Consider the following 27,009-nt stretch of genomic DNA (forward strand, 5'->3'; position numbering starts at 1 on the left):
CTGTCAAAGAGGGCTTTGGAGACTATAAAGGAGAGTTTGGACCCTCCAAAGGAGGATTTGGGCCTTCAAAATGGGGCTTGGGAAATGAAATGGAGGTTTTGAACCCTGAAATCAGGTTTGGTGCCCTAAAATGATGCTTTGGTACCAAAACCTATGGCTTTGCACCCTAAAGATGGGGTTTTGGAGGCTCAAAATGAGGCTTTGGACATGAAACAAAGGAGGCTTTGTAGCCTAAATGAGGAGTTTGGACGCTCAAATGAGGCTTTGGGCCCACCAAATGAGTATTTGGGCTGTCAAAATGAGGCTTTGGTCCGTCCAAATTGCAGACTGGATCCTACAAATGAGGCTATGGTTCCTGAAAGCGAGGCTTTGGTCCCTGAAAAGGAGGCTTTAGAAGCTAAAACTGAGGGTTTGAGCCCCAAAATGAGCCTTTGGACCCTCTAAATAAGGGTTTGGACTCTAAGAATGAGGCTTTGGACCTTCAAAATCAGAACTGGGGACTTAAAAATGACACTGTGGGCCCTTGAAAGGAGTCCTTGAATCTTAAAAGCGAGGCTTGGAAATATTGCAAATGAGGGTGTGGACCCTGAAAATGAGGGTTTGGACCTGAAAAAGGAGCGTTTCAACCCTAGAATCAAAGCTTTGTACTCTAAAAATGAAGCTTTGGGCCCTAAAAATGAGGCTGTGAGCCCTAAAAGAGGGCTTTGGACCCTAAAAATGAGGGTTTGGACACTCCAGATGTGGCTTGGACCCTCAAAACGACTGGCTGGATCCTAAAAGTGCCATCTTGGAGCCTGAAATTGAGGCTTCAGAAAGTCAAAATGAGGCTTTGGAGTCTAAAAAAGGAGACTTTGCCATCTGAAACAGAGGCTTTGGACCATCAACATGAGGCTTTGAAGTCTAAAATGATGCTTTGGGAGCAAAACTAAGACTTGAGAAAGTAAAAATGAGGCCTTGGACCCTCTAAATGTCGCTTAGAACCCTGAAAAGAGGCTTGCTGCCCTAAAAGTGAGGGTTTAAACGCTAAAAATGAAACTGTGGGACCCCAAAAAAGGCTATGGGTAATAAAAGACAGGTTTGGAACAAAAAAAATGAGGATTTTGGCCCTCAGAGGGACTCTTTGGGCACTAAAAAGAATGGGCCGGATGCTACAAATGACACTCGGGACCCTGCAAACGAGGGGAACACGTTATGTTCCTCTCTGGCCCCAAGAGCTGAAGCTTTTTTCCCAAATATAGGGCTTTGGGCACCCCAGTGAAGGCTTTGAGCTGTCAAAGAGGGCTTTGGAGCCTATAAAGGAGAGTTTGGACCCTCCAAAGGAGGATTTGGGCCTTCAAAATGGGGCTTGGGAAATGAAATGGAGGTTTTGAACCCTGAAATCAGGTTTGGTGCCCTAAAATGATGCTTTGGTACCAAAACCTATGGCTTTGCACCCTAAAGATGGGGTTTTGGAGGCTCAAAATGAGGCTTTGGACATGAAACAAAGGAGGCTTTGTAGCCTAAATGAGGAGTTTGGACCCTCAAATGAGGCTTTGGGCCCACCAAATGAGTATTTGGGCTGTCAAAATGAGGCTTTGGTCCGTCCAAATTGCAGACTGGATCCTACAAATGAGGCTATGGTTCCTGAAAGCGAGGCTTTGGTCCCTGAAAAGGAGGCTTTAGAAGCTAAAACTGAGGGTTTGGGCCCCAAAATGAGCCTTTGGACCCTCTAAATAAGGCTTTGGACTCTAAGAATGAGGCTTTGGACCTTCAAAATCAGAACTGGGGACTTAAAAATGACACTGTGGGCCCTTGAAAGGAGTCCTTGAATCTTAAAAGCGAGGCTTGGAAATATTGCAAATGAGGGTGTGGACCCTGAAAATGAGGGTTTGGACCTGAAAAAGGAGCGTTTCAACCCTAGAATCAAAGCTTTGTACTCTAAAAATGAAGCTTTGGGCCCTAAAAATGAGGCTGTGAGCCCTAAAAGAGGGCTTTGGACCCTAAAAATGAGGGTTTGGACACTCCAGATGTGGCTTGGACCCTCAAAACGACTGGCTGGATCCTAAAAGTGCCATCTTGGAGCCTGAAATTGAGGCTTCAGAAAGTCAAAATGAGGCTTTGGAGTCTAAAAAAGGAGACTTTGCCATCTGAAACAGAGGCTTTGGACCATCAACATGAGGCTTTGAAGTCTAAAATGATGCTTTGGAAGCAAAACTAAGACTTGAGAAAGTAAAAATGAGGCCTTGGACCCTCTGAATGTCACTTAGAACCCTGAAAAGAGGCTTGCTGCCCTAAAAGTGAGGGTTTAAACGCTAAAAATGAAACTGTGGGACCCCAAAAAAGGCTATGGGTAATAAAAGACAGGTTTGGAGCAAAAAAAATGAGGATTTTGGCCCTCAAAGGGACTCTTTGGGCACTAAAAAGAATGGGCCAGATGCTACAAATGACACTCGGGACCCTGCAAACGAGGGGAATACGTTATGTTCCTCTCTGGCCCCAAGAGCTGAAGCTTTGATCCTGAATATAGGGCTTTGGGCACCCCAGTGAAGGCTTTGAGCTGTCAAAGAGGGCTTTGGAGCCTATAAATGAGAGTTTGGACCCTCCAAAGGAGGATTTGGGCCTTCAAAATGGGGCTTGGGAAATGAAATGGAGGTTTGGAACCCTGAAATGAGGTTTGGTGCCCTAAAATGATGCTTTGGTACCAAAACCTATGGCTTTGCACCCTAAAAATGGGGTTTTGGAGGCTCAAAATGAGGCTTTGGACATGAAACAAAGGAGGCTTTGTAGCCTAAATGAGGAGTTTGGACCCTCAAATGAGGCTTTGGGCCCACCAAATGAGTATTTGGGCTGTCAAAATGAGGCTTTGGTCCGTCCAAATTGCAGACTGGGTCCTACAAATGAGGCTATGGTTCCTGAAAGCGAGGCTTTGGTCCCTGAAAAGGAGGCTTTAGAAGCTAAAACTGAGGGTTTGAGCCCAAAACTGAGCCTTTGGACCCTATAAATAAGGGTTTGGACTCTAAGAATGAGGCTTTGGACCTTCCAAATCAGAACTGGGGACTTGAAAATGACACTGTGGGCCCTTGAAATGAGTCCTTGAATCTTAAAAGCAAGGCTTGGAAATATTGCAAATGAGGGTGTGGACCCTGAAAATGAGGGCTTGGACCATCAAAAGGAGGCTTTCAGCCCTGGAATCAAAGCTTTGTACTCTAAAACTGAATCTTTGAGCCCTAAAACAGGCAGTTGGCCCTAAAAACGAGGGTTTGGAAACTCAAGATGCAACTTGGGCCCTCAAAACAGCTGGTGGCATCCTGAAACTGAGCCTTTGGAGCCTGAAATTGAGGCTTTGGAAAGTCAAAATTCGGCCTTGGAGTCTAAAAAGGAGATTTGCAAACTGAAAGGGAGGCTTTGGACCATAAAAATGTGGCTTTGAAACCTAAAAAGAGACTTTGGACCCTAAAATGAGCCTTTGATCCCTAAAAGTGAGGCTTTGGATCCTAAGATGAGGGTTTGGGCCTTAAAAATGAGGCTTTGGGCTTTAAAAAGAGCATTTGGACCATAAAGGAGTGGTTTGATCCTGAAAAGGAGGCATTGGTCCCTGAAAAGGAGACTTTGGGCTCTGTAATTAGTTTTGGACCTTAAAACTGTCCCTGCTCATGAAGTTCAGGGCAGTTTATAGAGTTATTCATCTGAATGATTCGAGTCATGTGCCATAGGGAGAACTCCGTCTCCCTCTTCTCCTTCTGCTGTGTTGACGAGATCTCCACTGACGTGGAGATATTGGCCGTTGCCTCATGTCCAGCCCCACGTTGCCTTACAGCATTCAGGGAATCTGCTCACTTTCATGTTCAAATCCAGGCCCACAGAGCTCCATGAGGTGCCAGAGCTTGCAGGGACAGCACAGGACCTCCAGGAAAGCAATTCCCATTGAGGGCGGGTGCGTTACAGACACCCCAGACGGCATCGCAGAGAGTGGGCTTTGGTGCCTGTGTGCCACACACTAATGCCATCAGTCAGAGGCATCGGCCATCAGGTGCCATCAGAGAGGCAAGCTCTGTCCCTTCTCTACCCAACAGCTGCAGGCATTGCGTGAACACAAAGCACATCCCACTGGGGTCTTCACTCACTCCCTTGATGATACAGTCAAGGAACAGACCAATCATTTTCACAGTGTGCCTGGGGACATCTTGTCTTCAAGGACGACGTCCTACCAGCACAGCAACGGTCCATATCAAAACTGAATTGAAACTTGAAAGGGAATTCAAAGGCACCAAGATGAGCTGCTGGTACTTCAGGAAGAGCTGAAGGCGGCACAGAGATATACTGTGGGACCAGTGCTGAATTTAGAAAGAGTAGGGGTAGGCAGGTCTGAGATAGTCTATGTCCTCTTTGCCTCAGTTACCACCAGAGAGGCCTCCCAGGCCTTTGTGCTTTGAGGCAGGACTCAGGACGGGAAAAACCAGCGGTGGCTGGGGATGAAGCCAGGGGTTACTTGAGCAAACTACACCCTTCCCAGGCCATGGGGCTGGAGGGGCTGCGTCCAAGGGTGCTGAGAGAGGTTTTCAGCAGCAGGGGCTGGTCTGATCCCAGTAAGAAAGGCACTCAGACTCTGTGAGGTATTGAAAGGGTTAAAAACCACAAGAGCAAGAAAGATGTTGTAAATACCTTAGTCCCTTCCTTAGATCAGAAGACACCCTGGTGTGATTTAAGGATGTTGTGAATACCTTACGGTATGGTGTGATTTAGGGAGTAGCTAGAAGAACAGTTATAAGATAAGGGGGGCTCCAGGATAATCTCGTTACAGACAACTCAGCCTTGGGAGAACAGATGCACAGGACCATGAAGACAGGAAGAAACGGAAGAATGGCAACAGTAGTCTTGAAGGACAACGTCTACGTGATCCTAGGACTGAGTTTGCGCAGAAGCAAGGGTCGATCAGTGAGCACAGTGAAGAAGACTCCGAGCCTTCATCGGAAGACCCCAAAGACCACTTGAAGACCACCATGAGAGATGACTGCGCATGCGAATCGGATATTTACATATGCTAATAAGTTCCTGGAAATCTCATGTTTATGTAAACAAATTCCCGGAAATCCTATGAATATGTATGATTGTATAGTATATCTTCTCTAAAAATTCATGAACTCGTTGGAGCACTTGTGGTGGAGAATCCCCAGTGCTGCCCAGCACTGCAAGAAAGGATACCTGCTTAATAGTGACTTGGTTGCTGTTGAGTTTCATTTCAGGGACTCTCTGAATACTCTGTTTCTCCCTTGGGGAGATTCGGACGGTGAGGAGAAGCATCCGTGAATTTTTGTATCAAAACTCTCTGCAGAAATCAGAAGCACCACTTAGGAGTGGCTTTGGTCAAGACGGCAATTTTATTGTTCCGATCGGACACGTCAAGTTTGATGGTTGAAAGACCTGCCAAAGAGGTAGGCAACATTTCCTGGTGATGCTGCAAACGTGGCTTACTTGTGAGTCCTCCTCTCCAGAGTTCTCTCTGGATTTCTCTTTCTTCTTCACTTTCTTGCATTCTTTCTGTTTCAATTTTGGATGACCAGAATGCTCGCTTCTGTCTTTTGCCGCCTTCTTTCGGGCACACTTTCACCCGCCTCTGCACAGGACTGTTTCCTCTTCCTGCACGTTCGTTTTCCATTTGCCTGGCAGCAGCCTGCAGACTCTGGGTGGACTGGCGCTGGTGGGAGCGCACGTTGTTCAAGTGAGTATTTCCCCGGCTGCTGCTCGCCTACCGCACCAGGATGCGAGTCTGCTCTGTGGCCGCTCGAGCCGCGCACACCTTCCCCTCCTGAGCTTTTGCCATCACCAGGGCTGTTTCTCTGCCTGTGGGAAGAGCCGCGCAGGTTCCCCCTGCCACGCACCAGCTGACGGTGAGCGCGCCGCTGCGTTTCCGCGCAGCAAGTGTGCCTCCGCCTGGGAGGCGGGCAGTCTGGCTGGCTTCTGTTCGGCTTCTCCCCCTCCTCAGCGTCAGAGTGCGCTCTCTTCCTGCCGCAGTGCTGAGGGGGAGGTCCTGCAGAGTCCCATGGTTTTCTCTTCCCTCGCATCCTCTGCAGATTTTCTCCACCTTCTTGATTTCTCAGTCCCCCGATGCCTCCAGGAAACGGACTCTTCAGCACTTGACCCAGCTTGGCCATGGAAGTGCTCTTTGTCTCTTGGCGTTCAGCGCCTGCTCCAGGGGTCAAAGGATGGTGCCTGGAGAAACAACAGGGATCTTAGGCTAGGGTTGTTGTTGCAGCCTCCTCGTGGCTTCAGTCTCCCCCTGTCACATTCCGGCAGCACTTGATATGACACGCAGAAGACTGAACCAGCACTAGAAACTGGAAATTAGGTCATGCGCTTCCAGCCATGCCTGTCCCTTTCAGAGCAGTGACTCATCTTTGTACCCTCTCGCACCTCCATTTTGCCTCGTTTCACAGCCAGTCTCAGGGAGCAGACGGGTAGCAATTTACACAAGCGCAACTGTTTAGGGCCAGACAAGGAGGGAGAAGAAAGGACCTGGCGGACTGCAGAACAGAGAACTCAGCTGGACAAAGAGGCGTTCTCTGCTAGGACAGAAAGCAAAACCCACCGGAGGAGACCAGCAACAAGAAGATCAGGAAGAGGAGAGGGAGTGTATTCTGAACACCCTTTCACACTCGATAGTACCTGGCATAGAAGAGTAAATAGGCACGCTGGCAGAGTACCGTCTTGATGTCACAAAGACGTACAGAGGCATCATTCATCTTGTACCAACATCCATCGCTGGCCTGCAAAGAAAGGCAAGGCTGTCTTCAGATGAACTGCAGGGTTTTTAAAACAAAACCACAGACAGGACACCGCTGAAGGACACAATAACCCAATGCACATCACTGAGTTGGCTTTCACCTTTACAAAGCAGTAATAATGTCCTGTCTGACAGCTGGAACCTTCATGTACCAGGACGGCATACAAGGAATAGAGGAGCGGTTCTCCAGGGGCTTGAGACATGTATGCGCCAAGGTCCAAATATTCCGGATACTGCACAACCTAAGGAGAGACCAAGAAGACTCAGAAACTACCTTGAGAGTCTTTAGGAAGCAGCCTGAGAAAACCTTGTCACCAAACACAGGCTGCAAGTATAGAAATCGATCTTCTTGGCCCATCAAAACCAGGTGTTGCCATTTCATCATGGAAGTGGCAGAAAACAGTTTGCGCCCAAACCATCTCTTAAGGAGCACAGGAGGTGCTTATCTTCACATTGGGACTTTCCTCTTACCGCAAGGGAAAGAGCAAGGCACAGCTATTGCCTTGTTTTTTCTTAGGCAACTGCACTCACTCGATAGCCATCAGGCAAGCAGACAGTAACAACTTCCAAAAAAGGGTTCTCCTTCAGGAAAGGTCTCCTTCCAAGCAGACGAAGTTGCAGTGCACTTGTAGCCATACCTTGCTAATCTTTCTGCCAGAGAAAGCATCAAATCTCTTCAAGCACACGGTCAGGACATTGGAGGAACCATGTATGGTAAGGCTCTTGGACGCAGCGGCCAGCTGTTCACACCTGGAAAACAAGCACAGCCCCAGCTGTTGCAACCTGTCTTCTCCCGGCTGCGCCCCCCATCCATGTAGGGTTGAGTTAAGGCTTGTTTTGCCCAACTATCGTATGCACGCTTGCATTTCAGACCCCTGAAGTCCATATGCTCTCCCTGAAGGCAGCTTCGGGCTAGGGCGGCTCCCTTTGGAGAGCAGCAGTCTAGAGCCTTGGCAATACAAGAACTAGGCATGACGCTGTTCAGGGAGCCAGCGGGGGCTGCTGCTGCTCCGAGGACTGAGGTCTCCTGGACAGAGACGCAAGCATCCAAAAAGCCTTGGAAACAAAACTGTTGATGGCTTTCTTGAGGAAGCTGCTGTTGCCAGATCACTGCCCAGGGCTCCCGCCTTGCTTCAGCTCACCACTGCATATGGGACATGTCTTTTCCCTTCTGGCCATAGGGGTAGTTCAGTGGGCAACTTCATAGCTAGGAAGCTTGACCACCTCCAGGGCAGACAATGCCAGCAATAAAATTCTCATCCAAGCTTTCCAAGTATTGAGGCAGAAGGGGAAAGAAATACCCATCTTAGAAACAAATGCATTCTTTTCCAAGTTCTGGATGATTCAGGTGGATTAGTTGTATGGGGAAGAAAAAAAAAAGAAAAACAAAGCCAAGCTGTCTCATGACTGGGTTTCTCAATTCAGTCAAAACATAACTAGTGCTCCCAGACATGCAATACCGTAACCCAGTATCTGCTATGAAGGTGGCATTGGCCGAAATCTTACTTGCTACATTTATAGCCATTTTCACCATCCAGCTGCTCCGGTTTGACAAAGTCTTCCAGAGCTCCAGTGACCGATGAGGCTGCCTGGATGAGGAAGAAAGGAGAGCACTAAGTTCCTGGAAACTCAAAAACCCCAGGAAATAGCTACCCGCGTGGTACCAGCGTTATCCCAATAAACAGCTACCCCTGGGCGGTACCAGAGTTACCTGCGGTACGCGTGGTCCAAAATAGCAAAAACAATCAAACCCATCCCCCCAGCATCAATCAAACGCGTAGTGAGGGAGTCCCAAGCAGGGTGGTATGACAGTGTCATGATGGCTGTCCATACCATCCTTACTCTTTGCCCAGCTGACACCCAGCCCCCAGCCCAGGGAGACCATTTACAGGGCTTCCGCAGAAGGAGCACACAAGCCCAGTTCCCTTCCCATCCACCCCCAAGCTCTTGCCTGGTAACAGCCCACAGCTGGAAGCCAACAGAGTTTACTGGAGATAAACTAGGCCCCCGCAGGGGCCCTGAAACATTTGGCACCACAATTTCAAAACATCTCACCTTGATATCCAAAGGAATATCAAGGAATGTCTCGTAGGTGTCGGAAACGGCTTTGCAGCTCAAGCACGTTACTGCAAAAAAGCAAAGAGAAATGCTTCTCAGGTAGGGAAGGAGACTAACTGCCCAATGACCAACACGTACGACTTTAGACACACTGGACCTACTGCCACATGCTAGGAGCTGTTTACCACAAAGAGAGGAAGAGCCATGGGTCATTCTAAGGACCGAAATATTTTTAAAAAGTACCTCTGGATCTTAGAAAGCCTCCAAAGACCTGATGAATGAGTGTGCTAGCTTGAGAAGTTGTGTCCCGGCTGGAAAGAAATGGTAATCGGAGCTCAGAAGGTGGAAGGCAGAGAGTTAGCTCTTCCACGAGTTTTCCTTGGTAGGAAGGGCCCAGACAGAGTTTTCACTGGCGGCCGTAAAGGAAGGAGTCAAAAGGGCTAGAGAACGTTTCAATGGTCATGTGCTTATGCTTACTTGCTGCTTGTGCTCAAGCAAGCCCTCTGCATGGCATCCACGGTGTAGTAGAAGAATTCATGTGCGTCTTCCTGGGTGCCAAGCTGGAAATGGTCTCCTATTCCTGAGAAAGAAGAAGGGTTTCCCACTGATCTCAGAGAAAAAGGAAAGAAGACTTACCCTTCTGAAAGCTCTCCTCCTTAACATGAACCCGGCAAAACCAGTTACACACTTCTTCAGAAATCCAAAATACCTCCAAATGAAACCATCTGAAATGACTCACGTGGAAGCTCATTGATCACAGGCGTAGGCTCGATGGCACTGCCCGAGCAAGACAGCACCTCCTCAATGTGCACTTCCATGGTACACATCATGCAGAAGCCTTGCTTCGCACCTAAAGAGGGAGGGAAAGAGGGACAGAAGGAAGCAAGCAAGCGAGCCTCTCGGTCAGGTAAAATATACACAGCTATGGAAAAGCTTCAAGGGAAAAAACCACCAAACCACCCCACGTTTAAGTTCCAGGTGCAATCTCCACTCTCCCTTCTACATGTGCTTCTCCTCAGATGCCAGTGGCTCAACAGCCCTGTGGCGGTTTATTGTGCAGAGTTGTATAGAAGAAATAGGCATGCCTTTCGAAGGCACTTCATTAAGCACGGGAAGCAAGAAGTGATCTTCCCCGGGAGTAGGAGCACGGTGCATGAAACCAAACTAACGCGCTGCCTATGCTATGCCGAGCCCGCTCTGAAGGCAATATTGGGAGGCAGCTTCCAGAGGAAAATAAAGAGCTGTCTTCCCAGAGTCCCTGTTGTTCTTTCATCCTTCAGAGCTGCCCAAGAGATGTAAAAGAAGGTGTAGCAAGGACTCACAGGACTGGCTGTGCTCACGAGAGAGCAAGTAGTTGGCCAGCGGCGGGGTGTACGTCAAACACTGCAGGACAGAGTTGAGGAAGCAGGTATTGCCCAGGTTGAAGAGGCCGCCTCCGACACTGCGTCTTTGCTGCCAGGCCATGCAAATCTTCTGCGGAGGAAACAGGTCCCTTTCCGGCACAGCCATTCCGACACTCATGCCTGCAAGGAAGTCAGCTTTTAAAGGAGATCCTCCTGGTTTGGTTTTGGAAAGCCCTAGACCGCTCTCCCTAGGCTTGTCCCTCTTAGGATGTGTTACATAAAAGATAACAAGGAATTATGCTGGCAGCCTGCGTCTACCCAAGCTGTAAAAGTAGAGCTCAGCTGGCACCTCAGAAGGTACAGGCCAAGCCACACGTCCACCCTGTCTCGATCTACGCAATCCCCTGTCCAAAAGGAAACTAACAATTACCTTTGCCACCAACTGGAATTAGCGGGAAGGGGAGGGAGAAAAAATGGATGAAATTCCTGGGAAGAAAAGGAGAATGTAGAAGGAAATGCAGACAGCGAGGAGCTGAGTGACCCCCGCTGGCGAGCTCAGCCCACGCTTGCTCTCTCCAGCACAGGCGCCAGCTCCAGGAGAGAGCACGGCAGGAGCTGCGCGGGGACGCCATTTATGGCCACCCGGCCCTGGGATGCCCTTTGTGACACGCGGCCGTGTGGGGCCACGCGGCGACGGGGCTGGCACCGCCCGGCAACTCCCACACCTGCGGCCACGGGGCCGCCGCAGTGCCCGCTGCGGGGACGGGGCTCCTTCCCTGGGCAGAGCACATGCCTCTGCCCGGCGCAGAGCCAGCCCTGGGTGGGCACGGGCACACGGCTGGGGCCACTGCTGGGGACAGCTGGGGCTGGCACAGCCCTGCTGTGGCCCCGGGGTCCTTCCCTGCTCTCTGCAGTCAAATGCTGCAGGATGGTGCTGAGGAAGCTCCTGTTGCCCAGGTTGTAGAGGCCCGCACCGACCCTGCCTGGCTGCTGCCAGGCCATGCAAAGCTTCTCCGGGGGAAAGAGGATCCTCTGTGGCAGAGCCATTCCCTCGGCAATGGCTGCAGGGAAATGACATTGGAAAAGAGAGGAGACGATGTGATTGCATGAAAGCATCTTTTAAAAGTCGAGTTCTGTACAGGAGCCCCCAGGACAAGCAGCTCTACCCTCCGACACAGAACCACTGGGGGAAGCCTAACACTGCCATTGACAATGAGTGGTCAAGAAACAGTTTTGGAAAAGAGTCTGTTGCCCTGCTTACTTTGCCAAAACACCATGAAACCCACGCTCTGATTTCTGTGCCTCGGGCTACCTTCCTTTCCCTCTAGACTGCTGAACTGGATTATCAGGTCACGTCTTCCCTTTTCCTGATTGTAACTTGATGAAAACAAGCAAGTCCCTAGCCCAGAAGGTAACCCGACTGATGTCAGAGCTTTCTACGAGCAACATCCTCTTCCAAAGTCTTGTCCATCGTGGCAGAGGAGGGACAAAACGTGTTTTCCTGTGTCTAATTGAAAACACCTGGGTGAGCCTGGCTGATTGCAAACAAATAATTGTAGTTCAACAAAACGATTGAAAAAAATTCCAGAATTCCAAATTCCAAATGAAACCCACAGATCAACGTCTGCCATCAGGAGTGTTTCAGTGGTGCTTGTAAGTGCTGCAGAGCTGCAGGCTGACGGCCCTGCTGTCCCTGTCACAGGACTCCAATTGACAGCAATTACCAAGGCCTTTTGACAGACTGCATTGCGTGTCACCTTCTCTGCAGAGGACCTGCTGCTTACCTGTGGCCAGCGTTAGCAGCAGAGCCCTCTGGTCTCCAGCCCACACTTTCCCACCTTGTACACAGGAGTGACCCGCTTTTGGCTGCTACTTTAACAGCTGCCTTTGCCGTCCTCCTTTTCTGTCTCCCTTCCTACCCCATCAGTCAGGGTGGGCTTCTTGTCATTCCAGGCTGAGCCCAACGCCTCAGACTACACGGCCACCCCCCTACTTACCTATCCTGGGATATGATAAAGAAATATAAGAATTAGCAAAGAGGAGCTCTACCGATAGCCCGTATCTGGCCGGCCTAGAAAGGTGTAATAGCTCAGCCTAGAGCTCGGAAGGCACAGACCAGCCTATACTTTTCTCCCATATCTACCTACCCTATGATGTGTCCTGAAAGTCAAATCATAATTACCTTTGACCGAGGATGGAAGCTGAGGAGAAGTGGGCAGGAAACGATAAATGGTTGGAAAAAAGTGGGCACGCAAGTAGCAATGGAAGGAGCTGAGTTATCCCGAAGGGCAGCTCAGCCCAACTGGCTTTCGCTGGCCTGCTCTTCAGGATTCCAAGCCCTGGCCAGGTGAGGTCACAAGCGCTGGGTGGGTGCCGCATCACCGCCCCTTTGTGACATGGGCGCCCACATGGGGACATGTCCCCTGGAGGCCACAGAGCTGCCACGGCCCAGGCACCTCCCACAGCCATCAGCCCCTGGGCTTCCCCATGCCCTGCTGGCAAAGGGCTGCTCATCTGCCGTCAGAGCTCCCACCTCCTCCCTGAGCTGCACCAGCCGGATGAAGAAAATCCTGCCCAGGGCTGTAAGCGTGCCTGTTCCCAGCTTTGGCTGGCACATTTGGGTTGCTGAGGGTTTCTTTTCCACTCTTCCCAGGTACAGGACTGTGTCCGTGAGACTCGTGGAGCAAAGCACCTGGTCTCTTACAGGTTCATTTCCAATGAATTTTATCTGCCCCCAAGATACAGCCATGGGCTGGCTCTGAACTAGTGCTCCTTGTCCCTCCGTTTCGTTCCCTGGTGAAAGGCGGCCACCCCTATGAAAGGCGGCACCACCTTGCGGTTCCCAACGGGAACCACTGCCCCGGAACCGGCATCCCCTCCCCGGCCTGGTACCAACACCCCTGGTATCTTTGCCCCGTCCTGCTGCTGACAGCCCCACCACCGGCATCCCCACCGCAGGCTGGAACCGGTGTCCCCAGGAACAGCATCCCCACCCCATGCTGCTACCATCGCCCCCAGTACCTGCAGCTCCCACCCATCTACGAGCAACCCCCACAAGTACCTCCCGGGGACCCCCACAGAGGGACACCCCAGGGGCTCTCTTAGGAAAATCTCATGCCCTAACTATTGCAGCAATTAGTCTTGAGAGTATGAAATTGGACCAAGTTCCTGAAGACAGACAGATAAACATCTCGTTGACGTTGTATACTGCACAGTCATGGTTCAGTCAGCATGACCAAAGGGCCCCAGCTCACTGCAAGGAGGAGAAGGACAGCCCCCACCCTGAAGAAGAAAGGATGCCCCTGGACGACCCAGCTCACGCCAGCATCCCAGCCCCTCCGACACCTCTGTGAAACCCTCCCCTTATCTGCCATCAGAGACCAGCATCTGCAGCCAGACCCACTCCAGGGACGTCAAGATCAAGAAAGAAGCAGGTGGATGACGACGCCACAGAATTAGAGTTGCTTTGCAAAACAGCAGCCTGTGTGTGTGTTAAGCAGGGACTGGTTAAATTGCATTGGACCTGAATGCTTGAAAGGCATAAGAAGCGTGTGTAAAACCGCATTTGTGGTGCCCCAGTTTGAATGGGACATCTCATGTGCACAAATGCAAGAATTCCTCTTGTAATGCTATACTCTGCGTCCCAGCTTCTCTCCTCGGTCAGCATAGCCCACTTGCCAAATTTTCAGGACAGCTCCCCATCATGGCCACACAGTACCGGTGCCGGCACCGGTTCCACCACAGTTGGGAGCAGCAGTTGCCCCCCAGGGCACAGAGGGGAGGACAAAAACAACCCAGAAGTGCCCCCACCCCCCACCCCCCAATCCCAGCCACCAGGGCAGGATGGGGCAGCACAGGCATGTTGGCATCACAGGGCCACTGGGGCTGGCCCTATCCCTTCCCCTTGGACAGCAAATTCACCTCCCCCAAAACATCATGCTTGGGATGGGAGACCATTGGGATAGCAAACCATCATTGGGATGGGAAATCATCACTGGGACGGGGAACCATGGTGGGGCTGGGAAACCCACACTGAGGGCAGGAAATCATCAGCAGGATGGAAAATCATGGAGGTGGGAAGTTGTTGTGGTATGAAAAATCAAAGCATCGCAAGGCTGGCTGAAGCAGGTGCTGGCGGAATGATCGCCATGGGGACGGACCCCTCAGAATGCTGTTTGCCCCAAACCAACCCCACACTGCCCAACTGCCATGGCAGGTACAGCAGCAGGCTCGCGCTCCTCCTGGTGCTCCTGCCCTCTGGGTAACCCCCCCAACAGCCTCTGCCCACCAGCATCTCAGGATGGGGGTCTGGGTCTCTGTGCAGAGGCTGAGGGACCTGGGCTTCTTTCGCCTGGTGAAGTGGAGGCTCAGGGCACTCTAGTAGTAGCGTGCAACTGCTTGAAGGGTGGCCTCAGAGGGGATGGAGCTTTTCCTGGTAGTGGGAAGAGAAGGAAGCCTCCACAAAGTGCAGCTTGGAAGGTTCAGACTGGATGTGAGGAAGAAGAAATGTCACTGAAAGGGTAGCCTTGTGGTGCAAGAGGTGACCCAGAGGGAGTCTGGATCAGCCCATGGCTTTGTGTGTCAAGGGAAATCCAGCAAGGGTGCAGAGACATCAGTGAAGATATAGAAATGCCGGGGTGAGAGCTAGGCGGGAAGGCAAGATGGATGTCAGCAGCCTGAAGGGAAAGAGGTGCAGGCATGGGACAGCGTAGGACAGCCTGCAGCAGATGTGGCCAAGGGCTCTAGCAAGGCTGAAAGGCCCAAGAGGACCGAGGTCTTTGTCCTCTTGGCTCTGGCAGCTGCCTCCGGCACCGAGGCCTACCAGGCAAAAGTTGTTTTGAGGCTCTGGCCTTTGTTTCTTCCTCAGCCCTGCCTGGGGAGGCCGGGAGGTGTTGTACAGTTTTCCTACACTTGGCATTGCTCACCCTCACACCCCACTGCCCCCAGGAAGAGCCCTGAGCCATGCGGGAGGGACAGGATCTGCCTTCCCGGGGCCTGCGGATAAGGGCTTGGCCTTTCTGCTTCACAAAAGAAACCAAAGGCTTTGCTCAGCATTACAGCTGCCTGCACAGAGCCTTTGCCTGCCTGCCATCATGGCCTCCAATTACCTGCTCTAAGGAGTCCCTGGGGAGGCTTTGTCAGTAATGGTCCTCATGGGACTCATTAATGCTTCAAGGTACTTTGGGTTTGCTTCTGACTTGGACTTCTTGAGCAGTTTGTTCAATCTCCTCTCCGTATCTGAGGTTCAAGGCCTCAGCGCCAAATACACCCTGGGGCTCATTAAAATACAGAAAGCCCTAACGAGCCCTGTCTCTTCCTGTGATTTTCTCCAAGTCTTCACAACTTGTACAGCTAATTAGAGAGGTTTCATAGCGGAGTTAAGGAGAAAGATGTCAAAGTGCATCTAATAAAAATGAAATTTTATTTTAAAGGATATTTTGTATTAATTCTGAGGTTAAAGAAGAGGTGATAGAAGCATTCTCCAGGTGTTAATGATCCAGAGTGTCCGCTCAGGAGGTCTGGACAGGTGGGAAAAGCAGTCCCTTGAGGTCTGCCACTGTATGGACAACTTTGCTCCTCACCTCCCCAACCTCCCCATTTCTGACATTGGCCCCCTGGGACTTGCATCACTGTTCCTTGCATCAGACTTCTGCCCTGGAGTCTGCAGCTGGATGTCACAGCTCCATTGCACCATCTCCCACCTGCTCTCCTTCGAGAACTGGCTGCACACAGGCACAGAAGAATTTTTCCTATTTGCAATTAAAGAAAAGCAAAGCAGGATAAAGTTCCACAAACAATAAAACACACTCTGTAACCATATGCTCAGTCCAAGCTGCCTCTAAGGAGGTTGCCTTTCTACAAGGGATAACCTTATGAGAAATGCTTAGAGATAGATAGGTGCAAACAGATAGATAGGAAAACAACTAAAGTGTTGGTTAAAGAGGCAATTAGACTACTGAAAGACAGGCAAGCTTTGAACTCCCTGGGGCTTAAAGCAGCTGCATAGGTGAGAGGTATCTGAAGGAACAAAGACTAAGGGGAGGAGAAAACTGGAGAAAAACGGCAAGGGCCTTTGCCTAGGCAGTCTGCATCCACAAAGATGATTTTAGAAATGGCCACTCTATCAGGATAGGTGAAAGTGTATGAAAGACTAGAGAAACTAAATACACTGTATAACAGGCAGAATAGTGGTAATGGAGTTACAGGGGAAGGCTGGCATTTCTTTGAATATCCCTTTTGAAAGGTCATGGGACTGGTGAAGGTCTTATGCGAGTGAGGCCAAGCAAGTGGTGCACCCATCTTGGAAGGCAGCCAAAAGTGCAAGGCAGGGAAGCGCAGGCTGTACAAGCTCCCTTTGGTGAGGAGGGAGCCACTGAATGCCTCCTCATGGCTGACATTTCTGGACAGCTAAAAGAGAAGAACATGTCCACCAGCAGTCAGCATGGACTCCCCAAGGGTAAATCATGCCTCGCCAGCCTGATTGCCTTCGTGGTGAAGTAACTGTGCTGGTGCATGAGGGGAGAAGAGTGGATGTCGTTTACCTCATCTTCAGCATGGCTCTTGGTGTGGTCTCCCTCAATAGTCTTCTACTCAAGTTAGGCCATTGCAGCCTGGATGGACAGGCAAACAGACGGGCAAAACGCCAGTTGGATGCTGTGTGTGTGTGCCACCGAGTGCATTCATGTTCCCGAGATGTGCTCTGTGCCTTGTGAAAGGTGAAAAATGCCGCCTTCTTCTCGAGGGCAATGTCACTGATGCTTGCAGAACCCCTTCTGACTGCCCAGGGGAGATGCTCTGCAGGCCACCTCCTTTGACAGCATGCAATGAAAGGGACAGGCCAGAAAGCCAAGGAAGCGTGATGGAGCATTTGCAATGAAGCTGTCCACAGTGGGTGAGACCTAAGCCTTCAGCAACTGCCCTTTCATGATGGCAATGCTGTTATGGACGTCAGCTCTGCCACAGAAGCACCCACTGCTTGTCCCCGCCTGCTGGCACAAACTGCCCCACACCAGGGCTATATCAAGCTGCCAGTGCTCTCAGGCCTTACACCAACAGAAGGGCTCAGAAGGAGCGAGTGGAAGAGGAAAGTGAGCAGCTCGGAAAGACCAAGTGCTGGTGCTGCCTGGCAGTGCTGCTGTGCCAGGGCTCTCTTCCCCTCCACCTCTGCACACAGGCACTGCCCCTGCAGCTCCAGAGAAGGTCTCAATAAAGGACCTGGGACAAACAAGTCACTGCAGGGTCGTTTATTTTGTTTTAAATCACAGAGAGCACGGCTCGTCATTACACAGTCTCTGGGTCACACAGGACAGGTAGATACGGACTGAGGAATGGTATGAGTAATGGCATTGCTTTGTGGACAACATTATTGCAATGAAGAAAAGCTAAAACCCAAAATAAACTAAAAAGAACCAAACTACCAAAGTCAGGCTGGGCCTATAGTGCTTTCTATTGTGAGTGATATACAGAAGAAGATGGGCAGTTTATTGCTGCTTAAAACCATCCAGTCATCAGCTTCCACACTGCACCCTTGAGCTCCTGGTTCCTCATGCTGTAGATGAGGGGGTTCACTGCTGGAGGCACCACTGAGTACAGAACTGCCACCACCAGATCCAGGGATGGGGAGGAGATGGAGGGGGGCTTCAAGTAGGCAAACACTGCCGTGCTGAGAAACAGGGAGACCACGGCCAGGTGAGGGAGGCACGTGGAAAAGGCTTTGCGCCGACCCTGCTCACAGGGGATCCTCAGCACGGCCCTGAAGATCTGCACATAGGACACCACAAGGAAAACAAAACACCCCAAAAAGACAAAAGTACTAAACACAAGAAGCTTAAATTCCCTGAAGTAGGCGTCTGAGCAGGAGAGCTTGAGGATCTGGGGGATTTCACAGAAGAACTGGTCCAGGACATTGCCTTGGCAGAGGGGTAGGGAAAATGTATTGGCAGTGTGCAGCACAGCATTGAGAAACCCACTGCCCCAGGCAGCTGCTGCCATGTGGACACAAGCTCTGCTGCCCAGGAGGGTCCCGTAGTGCAGGGGTTTGCAGATGGCCACGTAGCGGTCATAGGCCATGGTGGTTAGAAGTCAAAATTCTCCTCCAATGAAAAAGACAAAGAAGAAGAGCTGTGCAGCACATCCTAAGTAGGAGATGGCCCTGGTGTCCCACAGGGAATTGGCCATGGCTTTGGGGAGAGTGGTGGAGATGGAGCCCAGGTCTGTGAGGGAGAGGTTGAGGAGGAAGAAGTACATGGGGGTGTGGAGGCAGTGGTCACAGGCGATGGCGGTGATGACGAGGCCGTTGCCCAGGAGGGCAGCCAGGTAGATGGCCAGGAAGAGCCAGAAGTGCAAGAGCTGCAGCTCCCGTGTGTCTGTGAACGCCAGGAGGTGGAAATCGGTTATGGAGCTGCCGTTGGACATTTTTCCCTTTGGGAATGCGAACCTGTCCAAGAAGGAAAGCACAATGACAAGTTAGGGGAGACTTCTTAGAGGTAAAGCCCACGCCATTTCTCATTGCAATCCCCCTCCCTGAGCTGAATGAGGAATGTTTCAGATAATTTTTCATCCCTACCAACTGAATGACATGGTGCCTCACAGCTTGGGCACCTAGTTCCCATGAAGACACCTCCAGGGCAGGACCCTGAGAGCTGGTGTCAGAGCAGAAGCTGACCTGCAGCCCCACCTCAACCCCAGAGAGGAAGAGCACAACAGAAATGTGGGGAAACAGGGAAGAAAACTGCAATGCTCCAAAAAAATGAAGCAAGAAGAGAAAGGCAGATGGGCATGCTGTGAAGCCTTCTCCTTACCCAGCTTTGCTCTCCACCTCACTGACAGTGACACTGTAGGGCAGTTGTTTTTTCTGTGTTGTTCTGTGTTAATTGTAGGACACATGCACTTCTCCCAGACTGGAGGTCCAGCTGCCAAGGATGTGACTCATGCCCTGGATCCCATGGCCTTGGGGGAACAGGCTTTGCTGGGTGGGAGAGGAGACCAGGGGGTTTGCTCCAGAGAAGGTGTCTCCACTGCAGGGGATGGCAGGGAGGTGCCCAAATCCCCCCTCCCATGGCGTTTCTGGGAGCAGCTCCTGTCCCTGCCCAAGCCTCTGTCTCTGCTGCCAGAAGCTGTCCCTGCCAGGAGCTGGTTCTCTGTCCCCAGGCCTCTTTCATGTAACCGCTCACAGACCCCATCCCACCTGCTGTGTGCTCAGCTCTGACCTGCAGAGCCCTCCTGGCAGCAGGGCACTGCCCAGGGGCATCTCTGTGTCTGCAGCAGCTAAGGAGCAGCTCAGACAAGTGCTAAGGAGAACTGGAGTCTCCATGTCTTTTCCACAAGGGAGACAGAAATTCCCATCTCCCACGGCCCACCCAGTCAACCATGAGGAGAAAACTCAAAGCACAGACTCCTTCCCATTCAGGTCAATGTTGCCTCAATGTTCTTCTTCAAACGGACCCTCTGCAAATGTCCTGGGGGTGATCTGGAGCTGTGAGCAGCCCTCAGCCACACAGCAACCTGGTGACAGCAGGAAGACCCTGACCTACCTTGCCAATGGCTGCTCCTTCCACCCACAGCTTCTCCCCACATCACCATGGGCAGCTCCCTGGGCAGGTTGAGTGCTGACCCTGGCAGGTGACAGAGTCCCTGCCCCAGCACACAGCCCCTGGGTTGCAGGGACCCTGCTCTGAAGGACGGCCCTGGGCACCCCTGGCTGCACACCCACCTTCACACCCTGCAGTTGTCCCTGGGAGAAGACAGCCATCATGCCCTGTCCCTCCGATGGTGCAGCAAGGAAGCCCTGCTCTGGAGCACATCCTTCTCCTCCATTCCTGCCATGTTGATGTGCCAGTTCTAGGAGATCCCTCCAGGCTGGGCCCTGCAGCCAAAGACTTACTGTGTTAAGGGCTGGGAAGATTTCTCCTCCTTCACTCTACGCAGTTTCCCACTCCTGGCTCTCTGTAACCTCTCTCTGTCTCAATCCTCTCCCCTCGGTGCGTGCAGGCAGTGCCCTCAGCCCTGCTGCGCTTTGCAGAGGAGCTGCTCCTGGGCAGAGCTGTCTCTCTGCAGGGCTGCCCGCTTGCCAGGAGCTCCCTCCATCCCAGGAGCCCAGTCCAGCTCAGCAGCAGAGGCCCAGCCCAAGGCAGCACTTTCTCTGCCCCTCTGGGCTCCCTCCAGGTGTCCCTGGGGCTCCAGGGCTGACAGCTCCTGAAAGGCAGCAGGGTCTCTCCTGGGGAACACAATTTGAAGCAGACTGAAGTAATCGCCAGCTGTCCCTCTCCAAACACTGGGCAGACCGATTCCTGCAGTGGGAATTGCTCTGCCGGGGTGCACGGTTCTATGGGAGGTGTCAATGATCCCCTCTGGACACTTACATCCCTGTCCCATTGTCAGGCAGGAGAGGTTGGCAGTGATGGGCAGGGGATCATTTCCACCTGTGTGGGGCAGGGATTCAGCTCAGTGTGCTGGTTTTGGCTGGGGCAGAGTTAGTTTTATTCAGAGTAGCTGGGATGGGGCAATGTTTTGGGTTTGTGCTGGCAACAGCGTTGATAATCCAGGGATGTTTTCGTTACTGCTGAGCAGTGCTTACACAGAGTCAAGGCCTTTTCTGCTTCTCAGCCCACCCCACCAGTCAGTAGGCTGGGGTTGCACAAGAATCTGGGAGGGGACACAGCCAGGACAGCTGACCCCAACTGGCCAAAGGGTTATTCCATACCGTATGACGTCATGCTCAGTATATAAGCTGGGGGAAGAAGAAGGAGGTGGGGGATGTTTGGCGCGATGGAGTTTGTCTTCCCAAGTAACTGGTACGCGTGATAGAGCCCTGCTTTCCTGGGGATGGCTGAACACCTGCCTGCCAATGGGAAGGAGTGAATGAATTCCTTGCTTTGCTTTGCTTGCGTGCACAGCTCTTGCTTTCCCTATTCAACTGTCTTTATCTCAACCCATGAGTTTTCTCATTTTTGCTCTTCCAATTCTCTCCCCCATCCTGCTGGGGGGGAGTGAGCGAGCGGCTGTGTGGTGCTTAGTTGCTGCCTGGGGTTAAACCACGACACTGAGTCAGGGCAGGCATCTCGGCTCTCAGCAGTAGCCCTGAAGCTGGAGGGGCATTCAGCTTGTCCCATGCACCCCACAGACCCACATGAGCTGGGATTCCTCTTGGCTCAGCTCAGAATGGACAAAAGAGGTGGGAGCTCTTTGTTTAAGCTGCCATGCTAGTTAATGGAGATGGGGGCCAGGAGTGGGCTGCTCAGGTGGAGACACCTGGTGCCATTTGAGGTGCCACAGGTGGTCCAAGGCATGTGCAGGTATTTTCTCAGCTGTATTTCCTACATCTACACTGACTGTAATGTCTTGTGGTCTCCTTTCAGAGCTGCACAGCCCTGCTCTGCTTATCTCTGGCGCTGGTGAGAGCAGGCTTTGCTCACTCTGCAGGCACCTCATGTCAGCTACCTCAGCATCTACATCTGCATCTCCTATCATTATTTCCCATATGATCCATCTAGCATATACTCCAAGCACATCTCTGCTGTGAAGAAAAGCCATCGCGTATATGGGCTCTTGGGACCTCAGAGGGGCAGACTGTGGCCTGTCCTGGGGACCTTCAGGAGGGATCTCATGAGCAGGAGGACGGATAGGCAGCAGAGCTCAGCACAGCTGGTCTTTAAGGACAACCTCCTGCAAGCACAGCAGTGGTCCATGCGGATGTTCAGTGGACTCTCATAAGGGACTTGAGTGGCACCAAGATGAGCTGTTACTGCTGAAGTTACAGCTAAAGAGGGAAAACCAGACTCTGTGGGGCCACTGCAGAATTTAGCAATAGCAGGTGTAGACAGGTCTGAGATACAATATGTGGCCTTTGGCTCAGTCTTCGTCAGCAAGGTCTCCCAGGCCTTTTTGCCTTGAGGCAGGACCCATGGAGAACAAGCAGCAGTGGGTGGGGATCAAGTCGGGGGTCACCTGAGCAAACTCAACTCTTTACCAGTCCATGGGACCTGAGGGACTCCATCCAAGGGTGCTGAGAGAGCAGGCAGAAAGTCACAGTGACACTGCTCTGTGTCACTTTGGGCAGGTCATCAGGGGAACTCCCCGAGGACTTGCAAAAAGCAAACATTGCATGCATCTTTCAAAAAGGCCCCAAGGATGAGCTGGGGAACTCCAGGCTGTTCACCCTCCTTTTGGTTGAGGCGTGTGTCCCAGAGCGTGTCCTCTTGGATCCCATTTCTGGGTTTCTGAAAGAGAAGGTGACTGCATTTACTCAGGCAGATCATGCCTGACCATCTGCGCTGCTCTCTGAGATGAAAGGGTTGTACTTCTGGGTGAGGGGAGAGCAGTGCATGTCATTTACCTGGACTTAAGCAAGGTTTTTAACACTCTGCCCCACGATATGCTTTCATCTGTGTTATGATATTATGGTCTGTCTGGGTGGGTAAGTAGATGGATCACAAACTGAATGCCTGTTTGGGCTCAGAGGGACGCGGTAAATGGGTGCTACTCTGCCTGAAGGCCTCTCACTGCAGAGTGCTGCAGGGGTCTGTCCTGCAACCTGCCCTCTTTCACACGGTTTTCCTGGTCTGGAGGAGATGAAAGAATGCTTTCTCATAGAGTTTGCAGATGGCACCAAAGCGAGGGGAGTAGCTGAGACACTGGAGGGCAGGGCTGCCATCCCAAAGGATACAGACAGGCGGGAGGGATGGACCAACGGGAACCTCATGAGGTCCAGCAAGGACAGATCCAAAGGCCTGTCCTGGAGTGGACTAGGCCCCTGCAGCGGCATAGGCGAGGGGCTGCTGGCTGGGTTGCAGCTCTGTGTTCAATGCTCTGGTGGTCCTTGGGTTACATTAGGCCAAAGAAGAGCTATCGGCAAGGAAGGCCAAGAGCCTCCTGGGCTGTATGAGCAGGAGCACAGGCAGGGGAAGTGGTTCTCCGCCTCTGCTCAGCACTTGTTAGGCCACATGCAGAATACTTTCTCAGGGTTTGACCCCACACAATGCAAGAGAGGCATTGCCTATGGTGATCCAGGGATGTTTCCAAGAAGACAGTCAGGCTCGTCACTGGGCTGCAAGACAGGAGGACAAGAGGCAATGGGCTGAGACAAGAGAGAGTCAGGTTAGCTCTGGGGAGAAACTTTTCCAACAGGCGGACAGTCAAGCGCTGGGAGTTGTTTCCCAGGCTGTGCTCTGGCTCCATCCCTGCAACTTCTCGACACCCAAATGGACCAAACCCCTCAGTAACCTGGTGTGACCCTGCTTGGAGCAGCAAGTTGGTCTGGACACCACCCAAATTCCCTTCCAGCCTGAACGATGCTGGTTTTCCTTCTCCTTCATGTTGTCAGTGTTAAGGACTGCACTCAGGGTCTCCCTGACTGTGGAAGTCATTCCCATCCGGGACAGGGCTGCCTCCCAGGTACCCCCAGACAGCCCTGATCCCATCTTTTGCTTCACCTTTCATGTCCTGGTTCCCTCTTGCCCTCCTCTCAAGGTCATCTTTTTTACCATCCTCATACTCCCTGTAAAGAACCGCCTACCCTGTTAGCCCTTTCTGCATTGGCTAGCCTCTTCTGGGTTTGTGCCCTCCTTTGTTGTTTCTGATGTGAGTTTTGTGAGGCTTTCTACCTTGGGCAGCAATTCCAGTAAACAAGTACTGCTTTTTCTTTACCTGTAGTGTCCTGCAATGCCTCGTGCTGTTATCCTGGTAGAAGCACAAATGAGGATGAGCCATCTGCAAACATACCATAAATGCTGGCACAAGAGAGCTCCAGTCCAGAGGGACCCAGGCACACTTGGGGATTTGGCCAAAAAAAAACCCCAAACCCTCCCAAAGATCCACAAGGAGAAGGGACAAGCCCTGCACCAGGGATGGAATAACCCTGTGCAGCAGTGTGGGCTGCAACCTGACGGGGTGAGGAGTGGCCCTGAGCGAAAGGGCCTGGGCATGAGCATGGATGCCATACAAGCCAGTGGTCTCCCAGTTCTGGAGGAATGGGCAGAAGCTGGAGAGGATCGAGACAAGGGCAACAGGGATGGTGTTAGGGCCTGATTACATGAGCTGTGTGCAGACAGTGAGGGAACGGAGCCTCTTTAGCCTGCTGCTGAAGGGCGTGCTGAGGAACACCCAGCACCATCCTACGTCTGCCTGGAGAGATGATGGAAAAACCCTCTCTTGTGCTGTCAGAAATGGTATGGCATGGGCAACAGCCCCAAACTGCCTCTTGGGAGATTCACACAGGGCAACAGGAAAAGTAACAAAAACCCTAGGAGTGTGGTGCTGCACTGCAGCAGGACACCCAGAGTGCCTCTGTGATCCCCACCCTGAGAGGTTTTCAGGTCTCAGCTCCCAAAAGTGCCACCAGCCTGACCACGGGGTTGGTGGTAGTTACCCTTTGGGCAGGAGGCCAGGCTGGAGACCCCCAGCAGTCCCCTTCCCAGCCACGCTTCCACCAGCAGCCTGTGTCTTGCAGTATGCCCTAGAAGAAGGGACTCAGTTGAAGGTGAGGGTGTCTCTATCAGGCTCATGGGAAGATTCAGAGAAGAAAGCAGCTCAAGCGATCTCTAGCCCATTGTGCAGCTCAAAGCAAGGCCAGCTCTGAGGTCAGACCAGGTTGCTCCCAAAATGTTGGTATTCATGAAAAGGCTCGAAAGAGGAGCCAGGCATCTAAGCCATGGTTAGAGAATCAGAGACAAGGCATTTGATCAGCTCCCTGGAGACCGGTATTGGGAACACCTCACCTTTTGGTCCTCTGCTGGTTTTGGTTGGGATAGAGTTGATTTTAATCATAGTAGCTCGTATGGTTGTATGTTTTGGATTTGTGATGAAAACAGCCATGATAACACAACGATGTTTTAGCGATCGCTGATCTGTGCTGAAACAGGGTCAAGGCCTTTTCTGTTTCCCAGGCTGCCCTGCCAGCGAGTAGGCTGGGAGTGGGCAAGAAGTTGGGAGGGGACACAGCCAAGACTGCTGGGGGAATCTCCACTTAATTGCTGAAAGGAAGGTTCTCTGCTGCTACAGATTTCAGGCTTCAGAGATAGGATCTGAAGAGAAGAGCTTTGAACTAGCAAAGCTTTTCCATCATTTTGCATGTGTTGCCTCACTTCCCCGCTTTCACTCATTGGCACCCAGAAGCATCACCATCTTCAATTTGCTCTCCTCTGAAATACGGCCAAGTGATGGGAAGAAAGGAAGAAGAAGGAGGGAGGAGGTCTTTTTCAGTCTGTATACGGCTGAATTTCACAGGTATAATTCGGGTTAATTTTGGTACAAACCTTGATTGTTTGAAAGCGTTCAAGGGAATCCCCTCCAGCCGCCCACCTTTGGCCCTGGCCTGGTGAGCACCTCCAGGGCCTGGCTCTACAAGCGCTGCAGTGCCATGGCTGTGCTGGGCCTTTGTGTATCGGCCGGAGCCTGGCACTTGGAGGGACAGGGTGTTGTGCCATTGGGCATCCCTGATGGCTCAAGCTGGGAAGTGAGTCTGCGAGTCAGACCCAACGAGGTCCATGGCCAGGCATGGCTGTGCCCATGGCTGTGGCTGGCGAGCAGTATGCCCACAGCGTAGCTCAGGTCAGACTGACACTGGATTTCACATCCCTGATCCACTTTTCCCTGTTTGCAAGTACCAGATCCAGGTGAGCATCACCTCTGTTGGCACATCTGGCAGCTGGGCTAAGAAGCTGGCCCCAGGAACCAGAAGAAACCTGCGGGGCTGTTTGCACCCTGCGGTTTCCCCTTCTCATGAGCATCAGTGTGATTAGAGTCCCCAGGGGTGATGTGGGGTCAATGGACTTCCTCCCATTGCTTAAATAAGACTGTGTCCTCTTCCTCACCTCATTCCAGGTATTTAGCTCCTACCACAATGTCTCCCTAACTGGTCTCTCCTGTGACCCCCCACCCATAAGAGCTCACCCAATCTGCTGCCCATCCCACAGAGGACCTCCATACATCCAGGCAGCTCCCTCCCCCTGAGGGCATCCCCCTCCTGATGTTCCCCACCTCTCTCCTCTGAACAGCCTGTATCCATGCATCACAGAACCTTAAGGTTTCTGACCTGTCCCACCACACCTCAGCAGGTATTTACATCAATGTCACAGCTCTGTGACAGCACACAGGGCTCCAGCCCCTCCTGTCTGTGCCCCAGGCTGAGGCCATTGGTGCCCATTTGGGCTGCAGCCCCTCAGCTTGGTGCCACCAGGGCCAACCTCAGACTTGTCACAGCTCTTGCACCCAAGATCCTGTGCAAGCCAAGGCTTTGCTTCAGAGCGGAGACATGCTGGCGTGGATGGCAGATGGCAATGTGAGGCTGAAATGAGGGGCCCACAAGGTGACCAAACCCTGTGCTTCCCAATGCCAGAGAGAAACAGGTTTGGACTGGGCGGCCCTGGCAGGAGAGGGCTTTGCTGTCTGCAATGTCACTGCAGCCCAGAGAGGCTGTGGTGGAGGTGAAGCTGATCTCCAAGCAGGACAGGTTGCTGCTGAAAATATCCTTGACTGTGGACATCCTGTTATCCAGGCACGCTGTGAAAATCATTCACCTGTGCCTTGATTGTATCATCAAGGAGGTGAATAAAGGATGGGGGTAAGAAGAATCCTTTGAAAGTGTTGGCACATGAGTGGAGACCCTGCTGTGGTGTGCCTCGTACTCATGCACTGCCCCATGCATCTAATGGCTAGACGTGGGACAGACACTGCCTCCATGCAGCGGTGGCATTCAGTAACTTGCTCCTAAGCCCCAAACCTGTCTGAGATGCCATTAGAGGTGTCTGAGAGTGACCAGCTCGGAATGGGGATTGCTGTGCGATAGGTCCTAAGACGCCCTCGTCAGATGCCCTTGTGCTGGGCAGCTTTGGCATCTGAGATAGCACTACA

The 27,009-nt window shown here is 51.9% G+C and overlaps 2 protein-coding genes across 2 annotated transcripts in view; both read right to left on the reverse strand.

The window, feature by feature from the left end:
- Positions 1–9,291: 9,291 nt before the first annotated feature.
- On the reverse strand, positions 9,292–10,327 carry LOC309603273 (ubiquitin carboxyl-terminal hydrolase 42-like; the record flags this gene model as incomplete). Its single annotated transcript, XM_082338158.1, has 3 exons — positions 9,292–9,398; positions 9,558–9,668; positions 10,141–10,327. The coding sequence occupies 3 exons, from the start codon at positions 10,325–10,327 to the stop codon at positions 9,292–9,294; spliced, it is 405 nt and encodes a 134-aa protein (XP_082194284.1).
- A 7,325-nt stretch (positions 10,328–17,652) lies between these two features.
- LOC309603298 (olfactory receptor 14J1-like) overlaps positions 17,653–27,009 on the reverse strand; it is a gene marked incomplete at both ends in the record, with an annotated part of 41,091 nt that continues 31,734 nt past the window's right edge. Inside the window, one exon of the mRNA XM_082338180.1 lies at positions 17,653–17,824. Within this exon, the coding sequence (XP_082194306.1) occupies positions 17,653–17,824 (172 nt within the window). The remainder of the gene's footprint in view (positions 17,825–27,009) is intronic.

The sequence above is a fragment of the Platalea leucorodia genome (assembly GCF_965183815.1).
Source record: "Platalea leucorodia genome assembly, contig: HAP1_HAP1_SCAFFOLD_46, whole genome shotgun sequence".
In the NCBI taxonomy this organism is placed as follows: domain Eukaryota; kingdom Metazoa; phylum Chordata; class Aves; order Pelecaniformes; family Threskiornithidae; genus Platalea; species Platalea leucorodia.